Source organism: Nomascus leucogenys, chromosome 14 (assembly GCF_006542625.1).
Source record: "Nomascus leucogenys isolate Asia chromosome 14, Asia_NLE_v1, whole genome shotgun sequence".
NCBI lineage: Eukaryota > Metazoa > Chordata > Mammalia > Primates > Hylobatidae > Nomascus > Nomascus leucogenys.
This window is the reverse complement of record NC_044394.1, coordinates 26,358,109-26,374,941: the sequence shown is the minus strand read 5'-3', so window position 1 is coordinate 26,374,941 and position 16,833 is coordinate 26,358,109. Positions and strand designations below refer to the sequence as shown.

Sequence of the window (16,833 nt, the reverse complement as noted above, 5' to 3'; positions counted from 1 at the left end):
TGATAAATCTACCCACTGTCAACTTGGCCATCATATACATCTTTTTTTTTTTTTTTTTTTTTTTTTTTTTTTTTTTTTTTTTTTGAGACGGAGTCTTGATCTGTCATCCAGGCTGGAGTGCAGTGGTGCGATCTCGACTCACTGCAATCTCTGCCTCCCAGGTTCACTCCGTTCTCCTGCCTCAGCCTCCCGAGTAGCTGGGACTACAGGTGCCTGCCACCATACCTACCTAATTTTTTGTATTTTTGGTAGAGACAGGGTTTCACCATGTTAGCCAGGATTGTCTTGATCTCCTGACCTTGTGATCCGCCCGCCTCGGCCTCCCAAAGTGCTGCGATTACAGGCGTGAGCCACCACGCCCGGCCATACATCTTCTTAAACCATACTTAAACCTTCAAATAAGGTAATAACATGGTCATAAATCCAGCTGACATGATACAACTATCCTGTGTAGGACCAAAAATACACTAACCCCTTCCTCAGAAGAAGAGTTAAAGTCACTGAGTGAAGTTTTACTCTTCTTGATTCCCCATAACCAAAATACTGTAATACAAAAAATACACCTTATGTTATTACAGGATAAGGAAATAATGAGAGGAAAGTATATGTATATATATCCACATCCATACTCATGACAAATGAGGAACTACTTAATTACAGCACTCGTTTCTGTAATGTGATTTTGGTTGTAGCTGCTATTGATAACTATCTCCTATTACATGCTCTGTTTTCCCTTTGTCTTCAGCAAGCACCTCAACTGGTAGTGGTCCTTTCCTCAGTGGGGTGATCCAAATCATTCTGAAGGGTCTGGGCCATTAGTAGTTCTACCTTAACTGGGCGGTTATTATTTTCCATTGGTCGTAATCACAGAGCTTGGTAATGCTAAGAGACACTCTACGGGATCTCCTGTATTCCAGACACGCTCTTCCTTTCCTCTATTGTGGAGAAGTAGTTCAGTTTCCTCTTGGTAGTCAGTATCAATCACCCCAGCCAGCACTGTAAATCCCTCCGCATGTTGATTCAAAGGTACACAAGGAGCCAAACATGGCCAAGTGGCCAACTTAACTTTTCATTTCAGTGGAATCTTTGTTATGTCTCCTGGTGGAAGCATCTGTCCCTCTGGAACTAAGACCTCTAGACCAGCAGAGCACAAAGTCACAAGAACAGGAAGCAAAAATTGTGTTAGTGGGTCATTGGGTGTAGTAGTGAATGGTACCACTCCCATTTCCACCTCCTGATTCCTAGACCCATGAATTCTGGCTATGGGAGAACAATACTGTATATTGGGTGCTAATTCAGAGTATACAGCCTTCTGGAGAACGTTCCAGCCCTGCAAAGTGTTGCCACCTAGCTGGCACTGTAATTGAGTCTTAAAAAGCCATTCCACTGGGTGACAGAGTGAAACTCCGTCTCAAAAAAAAAAAAAAAAGCCATTCCACTGTTCTTTAAAACCAGCTGTATCTCATGCCTGTAATCCCAGCACTTTGGGAGGCCAAGGCAGGTGGATCACAAGGTCAAGAGATAGAGACCATACTGGCCAAGATGGCGAAACCCCGTCTTTACTAAAAATACAAAAATTAGCTGGGCGTGGTGGCGCGTGCCTGTAGTCCCAGCTACTCAGGAGGCTGAGGCAGGAGAATCACTTGAACCTGGGAGGCGGAGGTTGCAGTGAGCCACTACACTCCAGCCTGGCAACAGAGCGAGGCTCCATCTCAAAAAAACAAAACAAAAAAAACAAACAACAAAAAAACAGCTGTATCAGAGTGGTCAGGAACATGGTAAGACCAGTGAATTGTATGGGCTTGGGCCCATGGCCACATTTTTTTTTTTTTAACTGATGTCTCACTACATTGCCCAGGCTGGTCTTGAACCCCTGGGCTCAAGCTATATTTCTTCCTGCTTTGTCCTTCCAAAATGCTGGGATTACAGGCATGAGACAATGCACCCTTAATCCCAGTGTAACTAAGATCTCGATTTTCAAAGTAGCCATTACTTTCTCAAATTTTCCATGTAACTTTTTCTCCTTTGTGTAATGTATTAAGGAAGTGGCAACAAGATAAATCTAAAACGGAGTTTTAGAAGGGAAAGAAGCAGCACAAGATAGGGGAAGAAGTGAAGCAATCTTAAGGTTTCCTCTGGAATCTGGCCTCAGCCTGATCCCATAAGGATCTCTGGAGCACAGATGACAACATATAGCTGTCCCATCAATATGCAAGGGGTAGCTTAAAAACTTGTTTTTGTAATAGTGAAAAGCTGTAAACAACTCAATGTCTATGTAGTAGATGGTGCATCAGTGATCAGTTCATATATAACCAACTCCTCCCTCAAACTTAGTGGCTTTAAACATTATTTCATACAATTTTGTGGGGCACCTGGACACAGATGGGCAGTTCTTCTGAGATCACTTATGTGGCTGCATTTAACTGGGAACATCTGGGACTGGCATGTTCAAGATGTCTAGTTTTTAGTGAAAATTATGAGCCACGCAAAGAAACAAGAAAGTATGGCTCATATATAGGGGGAAAGAACAGTCAATATAAACTGTCCATGAGGAAGCCCAGATGCTGTGCATATAATAGAGATTTTAAATCTGCTACTATAAATATGCTCAAAGAACTAAAGGAAACCAGGGTTAAAGACCTAACCAAATTATTTATGAGAATGATGTCTTGCAAAAAGAGAATATCAATAGATAGAAATTATAATTTAAAAAACAAAACTTCTGAAGTTGAAAAGTACAATAACTGACATGAAAAATCCACTGAAGGCACTCAGCAGATTTGAACTTGCAGAAGAGAATCAGCACACTTGGAGGTAGGTCAACTGAGATGACCAGGTTTGAAAGAACCGGAAGAAAAAGAATGAAGAAAAATGAGCAAAGCCTCAGAGACCTGTGGAATCCCCCCCATCAAGTGTTCCAACATACTCATAATGGGAGTCCCAGAAGAAATGAGAGAGAAAAAGGGGCAGAATGAGTTGCTTTGTTTTGTTGTTGTTGCTGTTGTTTTGAGACAGTTTGGCTCTTGTTGCCCAGGCTGGAGTGCAATGGCACGATCTTGGCTCACCGCAACCTCCACCTCTTGGGTTCAAGCGATTATCCTGCCTCTGTCTCCCGAGTAGCTGGTATTATAAGTGCCCGCCACTACACCCAGCTAATTTTTGTATTTTTAGTAGAGACAAGGTCTCATCATGTTGGCCAGGCTGGTCTTGAACTCCTGACCTCGGGTGATCCACCTGCCTCAGCCTCCCAAATCCACTGTATTACAGGCGTAATGCTGGGATTACAGGCGTGAGCCACCGTGCCCAGCCATGAGTATTTTAAACTCCCTGAATTTGATGAAAAATATGAATCTGCTCATCCAAGAAGCTCAAGAAACTTAAAAGAGATCCATATTTAGACCCTCCTAGTCAAATTGTCAAAGGACGAAACACTTTTTCTTTTTTTCTTTAGATGGACTCTCACCCTTTCACCCAGGCTGGAGTGCAGTGGCACAATTTCAGCTCACTGCAACCTCTGCCTCCTGGGGTCAAGCAATTCTCCTGTCTCAGCCTCCCCTGTAACTGAGATTACAGGCACACGCCAACATGACCGGCTAATTTTTTTTTTGTATTTTTGGTAGACACTAAAATGGTTTCGCCATGTTGGCCAGGCTGGTCTCAAACTCCTCACCTCAAGTGATCTGCCACCTCGGCCTCCCAAAGTTGTTCTGGGATTACAGGTGTGGGCGGCTGCACCCGGCCAACAAAACACTTTTTTAAGGTTTTGTTTGTTCGTTTTTGTATGCAATTTAGTGGTTTTTAGTATGTTCAGGGTTGTACAGCTACCATCACCGCTATCTAATTCCAGAACATTTTCATCCTCCCACACAGACGCTCCATTCTCCTTAACAGTCACACCTCATTTCCTTTCTCTCCAGCCCCTGGCAACCACTAAATACTTTCTGTCTTTATGAACTTTCCTATCCTGAACATTTCGTGTAAATGGAATCATATAATATGTGGCCTTTTGTGTCTGGCACCTTTTACTTTGCATTGTATTTTAAGGTTCATCCAGCTTGGAGCATGTATCAGAAGTTCATGCCTTTTTTTTTTTTAATGTAAACCCCTGCCTCTTTTTTTTTTTTTAAACATGGTGAACTTCAACATAGCAATTTTTCCTTTTTCTTTTCTTTTCTTTTCTTTTTTTTTTTTTGAGACGGAGTTCCACCGTTGTCACCCAAGCTAGAACAATGGCGTGTTCTCAGCTCCCTGCAACCTCCGCCTCTCGGGTTCAAGCGATTCTCCTGCCTAAGCCTCCCGAGTAGCTGGGGTTACAGCCACCCGCCACCACGCCCGGATAATTTGTTTGTATTTTTAGTAGAGACAGGGTTTCACCATGTTGGCCAGGCTGGTCTCAAACTCCTGACCTCAGGTGATCTGGCTGCCTCGGCCTCCCAAAGTGCTGGGATTACAGGCGTGAGCCACTGCACCCAGCAAACACAGCAATTATTACAACAAATGTTATAGTCTAAAGCTCAAACACAGTTTTGCAATTTTGAAATGAATTGCACACAAACCAAATAAAATTTACACAATAACAAACATTTCCATCTAAGACTGTGGGAGCATTTGAGGCTTCCCCATTTGCTCTCAGGGCCTTTTCGTGTGCTGAACAGCACAAGAATTGTTGTGGAGTTACAGCCATTAGGCCATTAGGGCTAGCTGCCCCCACAGCCTTTTCCTTCTCGTGTTTTTTGTGCTTCATGTATTTCTTATCCTTTTTATGTTGCTTGTCCCATTCTTTTTCTTTCTGACTCCTTCTTCATAGGAATTCCTTGCTTGTGGTGGGCTTGATGTTTGAGCAGTCCCACTGGTGACCAGTTTGTAGAGTAGAAGATGACTAAGATTGGACAGAGGATGGAGGTTCTGGGTTGTTTGTGTTTTGTTTTTTCTTTTTCAGTTTCTGGCACAGGAGATGGTGAGAAAGACGGGATAGGACTTGAGGAGGTCTGAGGAGCTTCATTTGGTTGTGGTAGCTGTGCCTTCCTGGTAGACTCTTTCCTGTGCTTTGATGATGATGAAAGAGAACATCTCTTGGGGACTTGGGAAATCCTTTGTTTGGGAAGTGAAGAATGGAAGATCCTGTGCTTTGTGGGTGGAGAAAGTGATGCCCTTTGTTTTGGAAGGTGAAGTGGAGAAGAAGAGTATCTCCTCTGTTCTGGAGGAGAGTATCTTCTTGAGGAAGGTGAGTGTTGATGTGGGAAGGAAAAGCAGCCCTTCCTGGTGGTGGTATCAAGAGACCTGCGCTGCAGCTGAGGAGGAGTGAAAGAAGGAAAATGTGCCTTCTGGTGGATGTTGGGGAGGGACTTCTCCGTCTAGCATAAGAGGATGTCTTCCGGTGCTTTCACGGTGATGAAGAGGCACTCTGGGGAGCTGCCTGCCTGCCTATTTTTCACACGGGACTTCTTGAGTTGCTCACCATCATCTGAGGAGAGGAGCAGAGTCAGATGAAGACTGCTAATTTTGTCATCTATATTGGTATCTCTGCTGCACAGAATCTGTGGCAGCCATTTTGCTACCTTTATCTTCTGATTTGGATAACTCAACTTTTCTAGGCTTTGGGTGCTGATGAAAGGGACTCTTTTTTTCTAAGTACCTTCACATTTTGTCCCTTTACTAAGTTCTTCGTGGAGTGGCAAAACCACAACTTTTTCTTGTATAGTTTGGCTGCTGAGGTATTGGGGAATGATGCATTTTTGGCAGTGGAGTTGCTGGAGGCGACAGCCAGTGCACATTCACCTTCAAGGATTTGCTGAAGGAAAGAACTTACTAGTTTTTCAAGGGGCGCTGGATGTCGTCTTGGGAAGCTTCTCTGGTGGTTCCTGGGAACAAGAGGACAACGAGCTACTCCTAGACAGGATGCTGATGGGTGCCTTTTTCATCTCACTGGAGATCTGCTCCCTCTGTGGCTTGGTGGAATCCTTCAAGGAGATGGCCACTTTATTGGCCCTGCTGTTCTTGTAGGTGAAGGTCATCTTGATGGGATCAATGGCGCCATCTAAAGCAAGTATGATAAGGAAAGCCAGACGCATCTGTGATAATGATTTGGAAAATGACAGAGATCTTGGTTGAATGTTCTTTAACTTTTCAGATTTGTTTGTTTGTTTCTGGAGAAGGTTCGTTACTTGCTCTGGTACAAGTGCAGGTTTGGGAACTTTCAGATGTCACTAGTAGAAGTGGCCTTTTGTACTAGGTTCTTTCACTTCCTTGAAAGGTTCTGGTAGCGCTGGAGTTTTCTCCTTTTCTGGAGCTAGGGAAGGTCTCTGCCTCTTGGTTCTGTGATGGGGAGATTGAAAATGAAAATCTGGAGGCTGAGATGGGAGGATCTTTCGAGCCAGGGAGGCAGACGTTACTATGGGCTGAGATCATGCCACTGCATCCCAGCATGGGGAACAAAAAAAAAAAAAAAAAAGATCGAGACACAGAGGTCAAAGGAAATAGCATTTAATTTATTTGAGAAACAAAGAATTGCAATTCAAGTACACTGAATCAGAGCAGCCCTGAATAGTGTCTCAAGGCAAGCACAGGAGAGGGTTTTTTAAATAGGGGATTCCCACAAGAAGTTTTCAGAGGCAGTTCATTGGCTGGACAGAACCCTTAAATCGCAAACCCATTCTGATTGGTTGGTTAATTAGGGTACTCACCGCTAAGAGATGATGAAGGCTGGCAGATACTTACTGACTTCAGTTGTTTCTACAAGTCTATTCTGTGGTTTGACTTTTTAGCAGGAGTGAATGCAATCCCCTAGCAATCTCCTGACTCCACTTTAGAAAGCCTTCACCTTAGTTACTTCATTTTCTTCCACACTGCACAAGTTTTTGTGTGAACATGTTTTCAATTATCTTTGATATATACCTAGGAGTGAGTCATATAGTAATTGTTCAACTTTCAGAGGAACCGTCACAATTATTTTTAGCGGGTTTATAGCTTTATTGGACATATATGCTGACTGGCAGTTAGTTCTCATCCACACTGACTATCTAGATTTTTGAAAGTGGTAACAGGTATACAGGTAACCACAGCATAGAGCTTGTTTGGTGAATTTTAATCCTTGTTATGTTTTCTGGACTACTGCACATGTATATGGTGTGGGACATTCCTTATTCCTTTGGCCCTGATAGCCTTGTTAAGCCTGGTATCAATGCACACATCTGGAGTGCTCATCTTCATGGCAAATTTTTGAATCTCTTTGAATGCCCAGAGCATGCTTCTTAAAGCCCACCCCATGGATGTGAGCTAGTGACCCAAATGTGTTCTTGGGTCACTATCTTGTTGATGGCAGAACAGCTCATCTTCTTGCCACCCTTCTTTGCAGGAGCCATTCTGCCAGGCTCAAGATGGAAAGGAAGAACATGAGGGACTATGGGAGAAAGAAGGCCTAAACTTTTAAAAAGTGGCTGCACCATTTTACATTTAAGACATTTTGACACATTGTATTTTTGTTATTATTTGACTCTCTATATAATTTCTGCCATGGCTTTTTCAGTAACGCACAAATTGTTTTTTGAAGAGTTTTAAATTTCTCAACTAAAAAGGCTTTTCTAGTTATTTTTCTTTTATAATGTCTAACTTGGCTAGGCGTGGTGGCTCACGCCTGTAATCCCAGTGCTTTGGGAGGTCAAAGCAGGCGGATCACCTGAGGTCAGGATTTTGAAACCAGCTTGGCCAACATGGTGAAACCCCGCCCTATACTAAAAATACAACATTTGCTAGGTGTGTTGGCAGGTGCCTGTAGTCCCAGCTACTCAGGAGGTTGAGGCAGGAGAATCGCTTGAACCTGGGAGGCGGAGGTTGCAGTGAGCCGAGATCACATCACTGCACTCCAGCCTGGGCAACAAGGAGACTCCATCTTAAAAAAAAAAAAAAAAATTAAGTTTTGTTAATTACAACAATTTATGTCAAAACAAAGATAATTTCTTAAAACTCTTCACTTCCTCTTATGTTCCTTGCATTTACTGTATCTGTATGGTGGAAATATTATATAATGGTGTGCTACTAGACATCTTTTCTCAAATTCTTATTAAGTGATGTCACATTGGTGGCTTGAAATTGGCCATGATGGGAGTATTGACATCATGGAAATCAGCAAATGCTAAAAATTGGACATTTAAACTTAAGAAACTGACGTGGAAAATATTAATGCAGAGTAAACTTAAAAGTTTGTGTTATCTGTAGCCTTTACATTGTGACCTGCAGAAAAAATTAAGAAAAATTATTCTGGTGTTAGAAAATTATAATCTATTTCAGCAAAGAAGTTGCTCATAACATTGACAAGTGAAATTCTGACATAAATCTTGGATATGTCACTCTCATCTTAATCATAAATAAAAACAAAAATATTAACCAACATTCATGTTGGAACTAGGTTGTTAATCAATTGCAACCATAAGTTGGCCACAAATATAGGAGTACAGCACAAACCAACGAAAGCATTCCGAGAGAAGCAATTGTCTATGAGGAATTTACAGCAAAGAGAATCGTGTATTTCATTATTTATAATTCGTGTGCTGTAATTCCTTATCAATACTTTTGTTGTTGGTGGTGGTGGTGAGACGGAGTCTTGCTTTATTGCCCAGGCTGGAGTGCAGTGGCGCCATCCCGGCTCACTGCAACCTCCGCCTCCCGGGAGGGCGCCTGTAATCCCAGCTACTCCGGAGGCTGAGGCAGTTTTGTAGCCACAAAACTGGCTGCTGTGTCTGACGGGAAATTGCTCCCCTGGACACTTGGCCACACCTGGCAGTCCATATCTCATGGTTCTGGCTCTGGCTTCTGCTTAGAACCCAGTCAGCATCTGTTCCAGCATGGGAAGCAACTGTTCAGCCAAAACAAAGAGCAGCCTGAAGGAAGTGGGGACGTGGGAGACTTTGCAGGTGCTCATACCCAGCAAAGGAGAACAAAGGTTTGGTAAGGGCTCAGACCTTAGAGATGGGTTCTCGACAATGTGCAAGGCATAACGAGGAAAATACTGACCGGAGGAGGCCGGTCGTAGGGCTGGGGAGCGGGAGGAGGGCAAAGGATAGAGAGGGGGTAGATAGGGAGGGAGTAGATAGGGAGCGGCAGCCTCGGCCTCAGTAAGCAGGGGCTTAGGGAGCAGATGCCTGAGACTGCACCACGTCCGCTATTTTGAGGTTTGGCTTCTCTTACTGCCACGTGGTGCAGAGGGAAGGCGCCATTTGATGCGTCCAAATCCCGAGTGGGAAAAGAAGATACGGATGAGGGAGACAGATGTGTCTGTGGTGACCGGGCACTTGTGCCGTTCAATCCTGTCACTCTCAAGCTGATGAACCCAAAGCAAACGCTAGGTTTACACTACCTGCACTATCACTCATTAGTGGGAGGGTCAGGCGCCACCCAACTCTGGGCTTTTATTGGTCAGGCCAAGAAAAACGCGAGAGGGACAACTGGGAGCCTCCTTCTGATTGGTGGATTCCTGCTAGCCCTCAAGTCAATCAAAGTAGAATGTACCTCCCTCCTTCCCACTCTGGCCCCCGCGGGAGACATGTTAGGTAGCGGGACGCCAACCTTGCCACTCTTCTGAGACCGCCACCCAGTAACACTTCCTGCTTTCCTCCGCCGCCGCCGTCTCCTCCATCAACCGTCTCCTTCTAACATGGTATTGCAGTTAATAAAAAAGCGCTCTTTTCTTCACAAAAGCAGTTGTTTCATTGTATAATGTGAGAAGTCTGCGTTCAGGCGGTTAGACGCAAAGGAGTGGCATAAGTGCCCTGTTCAGCCTGCCAACCTTCGGAACCAGCAAACAGACTCGGTACTGACTGCCACGATCCAGTAAGCACCCGACTCGGGTGTCTGGCAGCCTGAGTGGATTTTGCGTGACTTTTGGTCCCTGGCGGCTCCTGTAGCGTCCCCAGTTACGGCGCCCATAGCAACCGGCTCCCTAGCTAGGAGCCCCCGGTTTGCCAGGGGCCGCACCAGCTTTCCCGCCCCGGGCCAGCGCAGGCGCTCAGGCCTCGGAGGCGGGGCGATGGCCGCCTCCCACCGAGCGGCGAAGCTGGTGGCCTCCAGTCTCCAGACCCCGGTAAATCCCATCACTGGAGCGCGGGTCGCCCAGTACGAACGCGAAGATCCCTTACAGGCCCTGGCGGCAGCGGAGGCGATCTTGGAGGACGAAGAGGAGGAGAAAGTGGCGCAGCCCGCTGAGGCATCGGTAATACTGGGGCGGGACGTGGGCTGGGACCTCGCATGGGCTGGGTGCAGGCCGAAGGCTGTCCGGTTCCCCGCCCAGCTGAGGGCAGCCTGGTAAACGCGGGTCCCTGTGCACATACTCCCTACTTGGTGGTCCTGGCCCAGCCCCTTCTCTACGCTCACGAAAAATACTCTAAATCGAGGAGTTGACAAGTGTTTTAATTTTCACCAGAGTCTGTTGTAAAAGTTTCCTAGACAACACTTATGTTAGTCTATTTCTGGCAAGTGCAAAGTATAGAATTTTACTCTCTACTCTCCAGCATCTCGGGAATGGATATATATATATAGATAGATATACCTCTATCTATCTATCTATATCTATATCTATCTATATATATATATAGTAATTTGAGGAAAACTGTTCTGTCAGGTGTGTTTCGTTATTACCTTAAGATCTTGGTTATAAGTGGATCTCAACATAGTGCTCTAAAGATGCGTATTTAAAACCATCACGTGTTCACTGGCTAAATCAGACACGGATACAGATAAGCAAATCACTGAGGTTTCAGTGTTTCCTAAACAGCTCTTTAGGGTACAGCGAGACAGCCTTTTCACTGATCAGTTTTCATTGTTAAATCTGTTGTGGACACCAGTCCAGCAGGTAGAGGGCAGGGTCTACCATCTGCTCTATTCACTTAAAAGATGGGAATCTTGGCCGGGCGCGGTGGCTAGTGCCTGTAATCCCAGCACTTTGGGAGGCCAAGGCGGGCGGATTACGAGGTCAGGAGTTTGAGACCAGCCTGACCAACATGGTGAAACCCCATCTCTACTAAAAATACAAAATTTATCCGGGCGTGGTGGTGCGCACCTGTAATCCCAGTTACTCGGAAGGCTGAGGCAGGAGAATCGCTTGAACTTGGGAGGCGAGGGTTGCAGTGAGCTGAGATCTCAGACCCAGTCTCAAAAAAAAAAAAGATGGGAATCTTGAATTTAAACTAGCAATCTGCAGATAGAAAAAGTTTCCCACTACCATGTGTCCAAAGCTTCTCAGACACAAAACTTATGATTGAGGACTAACTGAAATAACTGGATATTTTGGAATTCTAATCTCTAACCTACAGTAAAATTGTTAATGAGAACATCTTTAGCAACACCTTTTGTGACCAATCTTTCACCAACAGACAAACAACTTGAAGTTATCCAGAGTAAGGCAGACTGAGACCCTGAACGTGAACCAGGATCAGAGTGCTAGGACCGATTTTGTTCATGATGAAGCTACCCCTCAACACAATTTTCAGTAGGCAACAAGGCAACGTGATGGAGAAAAAGGATTGAAGAGTTCTGTATTAGGATCCATTCCCTGCCACTTCGTAGGTGGTGTTAGGACATAATTTCCTTAAATCTCAGTTTCCTTATCTGTAAAATAACTATAATAATTGTCTCTTTTTCCCATCTCAGCTCTATGAGAACCAAATGAAAGAATGTGTGTCTCCTCTAAAGAGCAATCTATATAAACGAGTTGCCAGTGGGAGTGTCATTTGTTTGCCTTCCCAAAGATTAAACTCAACTTTGGCTTGCTGTGGTAAAGGAGTCAGTCACTTCTAAGTTGCAGATAGGCTTCCACAGTGTCCCGTTAAACTGCAAATTTGTATTAGAAACTGTTATTACCTTAGGAGGGATAAGTTTATACAATAATCTAGTATGGAAAGGACAGGATCCTACCAAAAAACAAAAGGAAGCCAAGTCTTAAGAGTTTGATACTGTTCTGAGACCACCACACATGAGGGATCCAAAAGTAAAGCTGGGTAAGCTGCCACAGTGGGCCTGATAGCCAGGGGGCAAGGGCTGGGGGAAGAGGCATTAAAAAGGCAGGAAGAGTGCAGGAAATAGGCTCTGCTTTCTTCACTGGTCGGCTTGGGTCTCCATCTTGATTTTTAAAGGTTAATTTGCCTTAACCTTATTATCTATAAAATGTAGTAAAGTCAAATATTATACCTAACCCACAAGATTGATTTGAGAACCACCCATCACAATAGGCCTCTTTCAGCTCTTTGGTTTTGCCAAAGCCAGACCACTCATCCCACCCCACACTACCCCCCCAACCCCCCAACCCCTGCACCATCCCTATTCACCCTCCCAGCTCTGGCATACACACACAGCCCCCTTGCAGTGCCCATATTGGGCACTGATGCCTGTTCCTTGAATCTAGCCTTAGTCAGAGATGTTGGTCCACATATCCTGTTATATGACTGATGATGACACAGGTAATGCAATATTCTGTAATTCGCAGTTAAAATCTCACTCCTCCCAGCACTTTGGGAGGCTGAGGCGGGTAGATCACTTGAGGTCAGGAGTTTGAGGCCAGCCTGGCCAACATGGCAAAACCCGGTCTCTACTAAAAATACAAAAAGTAGCCGGACGTGGTGGCACGCACCTGTAATCCCAGCTACTAGGGGGCGCTGAGGCAGAATTGCCTGAACCTGGGAGGCAGAGGTTGCAGTGAGCCGAGATGCAAAAACTGCACTCCAGCCTGGGCAACAGAGTGAGACTATGTCTCAAAAAAATAAAAAATAAAAATAAAAAATAAAATCTCACTCCTAATGGGGCAACCTTATCTTTTCAACAAATATTGAACATTTATTAAGTGCTAGTCATTAACTATTCAGTGTATAGCTCACATCCTCACAGAATTTTTAGTCTGGTGAGGGAAATTGACAATTAAAAATGAACAGGGCCAGGCACAGTGGCTCATGTCTGTAATCCCAGCACTTTGGGAGGCCGAGGTGGGTGGATCACCTGAGGCTGGGAGTTCAAGACCAGCGTGACCAACATGGAGAAACCCCATCTCTACTAAAAATACAAAATTAGCCGGGCGTGGTGGCACATGCCTGTAATCTCAGCTACTCAGGAGGCTGAGGCAGGAGAATAGCTTGAACCCGAGAGGTGGAGGTTGCAGTGAGCCAAGATCATGCCATTGCATTCCAGCCTGGACAACAACAGCGAAACTCCATCTCAAAAAACAAAAAACGAACAGACACATAACTATAAGATGGGAAATGTTGGGAATGAAATGAACAGCCTAGAATGATTAAAAATAAATAGGAGAGAACCTAGTTTTTTTCTTCTGACTCCACTTTTTATTTATTATAATATTTTGAGACAGAGTTTCACTCTCTTGTCCAGGCTGGAATGCATTGGTACAGTGACAGGTCACTGCAGTCTCAACCTCCCAGGATCAATCAATCTCCTCACCTCAGCCTCCCAAGTAGCTGGAACTAAAGGTGCATGCCACCATGCCCAGCTAATTTTTATATTTTTTGTAGAGACAGAGTTTCACCATGTTCCCCAGGCTGGTCTCGAACTCCTGGGCTCAAGTGATCCACCTGCCTTGGCCTCCCAAAAGTGCTGGGGTTATAGGCATGAGCCACTGTGCCTGGCTCCACTGTCGATATACATACACACACACACATATACACACATACACACACACACACACACATATATTTTTTTGAGATGGAGTTTTGCTCTTGTTGCCCAGGCTGGAGTGCAGTGGCATGATCTTGGCTCACTACAACCTCCACCTCCCAGGTTCAAGCGATTCTCCTGCCTCAGCCTCCCAAGTAGCTGGGATTACAGGTGTGCGCCACCACGCCCGGCTAATTTTGTATTTTTAATAGAGACGGGGTTTTTCCATGTTGGTAAGGCTGGTCTCCAACTCCCTACCTCAGGTGATCCTCCCGCCTCAGCCTCCCAAAGTGCTGGGATTACAGGCATGAGCTACCATGCCTGGCCTATATTTTTAAATTCACCTGTTATTTTAGATACAGAGGTGCATGTGCAGGTTTGTTCCATGGGTATATTGCATCCAGGTAGTGAGCATGGTACCCAATAGATAGTTTTTCAACCTACACCGCCCTCCCTCCCTCCCTCCCTCCCCGCCTGGTGGTATCCCGCAGTGTCTGTGGTTTCCATGTTTATGTTCATGTGTACTCATTGTTTTACCTGCCACTTATGAGAACATGTGATATTTGGTTTTCTGTTCCTGTGTTAATTTGTTTAAGATTATGTCCTACAGCTCCATCCATGTGACTGTGAAGGACATGATTTCATTCTCTCTCTCTTTTTTTTTTTTTTTTTTTTGTGATGGAGTCTCGCGCTGTCGCCAGGCTAGAGTACACTGGCACAATCTCGGCTAAATGAGACCTGTGCCTCCTGGGTTCAAGTGATTCTCCTGCCTCAGCCTCCTGAGTAGCTGGGACTACAGGTGCACACCACCACACCTAGCTAATTTTTGTATTTTTATTTTTTTTATTTTTATTTATTTATTTATTTTATTTTTTTGAGACGGAGTCTCGCTCTTTTGCCCAGGCTGGAGTGCAGTGGCGCTATCTCTGCTCACTGCAAGCTCCGCCTCCTAGGCTCACACCATTCTCCTGCCTCAGCCTCCCGAGTAGCTGGGACTACAGGCGCTTGCCACCACGCCCACCTAATTTTTTGTATTTTTCGTAGAGACGGAGTTTCACCGTGTTAGCCAGGATGGTCTCGATCTCCTGACCTCGTGATCTGCCCGCCTCGGCCTCCCAAAGTGCTGGGATTACAGGCGTGAGCCACCACACCCGGCCTTAATTTTTGTATTTTTAGTAGAGACGGGGTTTTACCATGTTGGCCAGGATGATATTGAACTCCTGACCTCAAGTGATTCGCCAGCCTTGACCTGCCAAAGTGCTGTGATTACAGGCTTGAGCCACCACGCCTGGCCTAATTTTTTTATTTTTATTTGTATTTTGTAAAATAAAGGTCTCACTGTGTTGCCCAGGGTGGTCTCAAACTCCTGGGCTCAAGCAATTCGCCCTCCTCGGCCTCCCAAAGTGCTCGGGTTAGAAGTATATGCCACCATGCTGGGTGACATTCTTCTCTTAAAATATCAAATGTTACATATGACGCTTAGGCCCTTTTAACAACTCTCCCCCAAAAGAGAAAATATGAATACCTACTCCCTCCCTAATGGTAGCCACTGTTTCAAAATTGATATGTATTCTATTCCCTGGCCGTTTTCTATCTCCTCCATATATTTTATTATACAGTACATACTATAAAAGCCAGAGAGAGGGAGATAGTTCTGCAACTTGCTTTTTTTTCTTATTTATTGGGAGTTTAGCCATGTTAGTACATGTAGATCTCTCTCATTCTTTACAAATTCAGTGAAAAAATTTTTTTCAAAACTTACAGATTGCAGATGAAACTATATAGGCTGCAGCACAAATAATTCTTCATGGGTGCTGATTACTAATAAAGCAACAGGTGCTGGAAGGATTCATTATCTAAATGGGTCAAGCCAATCTAGGGAAGATTATCCTGTAATCTGGTGGCTGCATTTACAACATTCCACAAAAAGCCGATTAAAGGGAGAGGATGCTATTTTAGGCTCTTGGAAAAATAATGTCTATGGCCTAGGTTATTTTGTATACTAAATATTTTCTCAGTGGAGACAATTAAAGATTAAATTAGAATTGGAGGTCATTTACTAGCCATTCATCTGTTTTAGGTTAAACACTGTAAGATCAGTTTATCTGAAAAGTTCCAGCTAGTGTTAACAGTATTAAGCTGAAAACAGAATGGATCCAGTGCAAAATCAGTACATAAGTATAATTTATCAGACCTGCTGTATCTTTCATAAGCTACTCATTCTTCTATATGGTTTTCAAACGGTTCTTCTAGGTCCAAATAAATTTGATCCGTCTTGTGTAAATGACTGCTATAAGACATGATTTTTAAGAGATATTCTAAAAGAATGAATGACAGCGCATAGATTCTTTTGCTTAAAAACAGTTCTTTGGAATACCCTCCCTGTTTTAATTATAGGTTTTGGAACATAGGCCTTTTTCTTAATACTTGGTGGAATATAGCTCTTTAGAGCAGCCAGCATTTCTTTGCATGGTTCATTCTTTTGGGAGGGAGTAACTGCCCTCTTCCCAAGGTGGAATTTTTTTTTCTGTACATTCATTCATTCATTCAGCAAATATTCCTTGAACATCTGCCATTAGCCAGGTACTTTTCTAGACACTGGGGACACAACATTGAACAAAGGAGACAAATCCTTGCCTTTGTTTTTGTTTTGTTTTGTTTTTTTGAGACAGGGTCACGCTGTTACCCAGGCTGGAGTGCAGTGCCTCCTTCATAGCTCACTGCAGCCCCAACCTCCTGGGCTCAGGTGATCCTTAAGCCTCAGCCCCCCAACTAGCTGGGACTACAGGTGCATACTACCTCACCAAACTAATTTTTTGTAGAGATGAGGCCTTGACATGTCACCTAGGCTCGTCTGAAACTCCTGGGCTCAAGCGATCCACCTGACCCAGCCTCCCAAAGTGCTGGGATTACAGGCCTGAGCCATCACGCCTGGCAAATTCTTGCCTTTTTAATGTTTACTTTTTGGTAGGGGCATGTATATAATACACAATCAAGTACAGATATGTAGGACGTCAATGGTGATGAGTACTTCTGGGAAAAATAAGACAGACAAGGGGGCTGACAGTGAGTCCTGGGAGGAGTTGTAATGGAGAGTCAGGGAAGACCTTATTGAGAAGATGACATTTACATAAAGACCTGAAGGAGTGAGCAAGTGGGTCATGTGGATATCTGGAGGAAAAGCGT

General features: G+C 44.4%; 1 protein-coding gene across 2 annotated transcripts in view; it reads left to right on the top strand.

The window, feature by feature from the left end:
• Positions 1-9,487: 9,487 nt before the first annotated feature.
• The window catches only part of FAM161A (FAM161 centrosomal protein A), a 30,441-nt gene continuing 23,095 nt past the window's right edge, over positions 9,488-16,833 (top strand). For both annotated transcript variants that reach the window (XM_003262433.4, XM_003262434.4), the window contains exon 1: positions 9,488-10,204. In XM_003262433.4, coding sequence (XP_003262481.1) covers positions 10,022-10,204 — 183 coding nt within the window. In that variant the 5' untranslated portion in view covers positions 9,488-10,021. The remainder of the gene's footprint in view (positions 10,205-16,833) is intronic.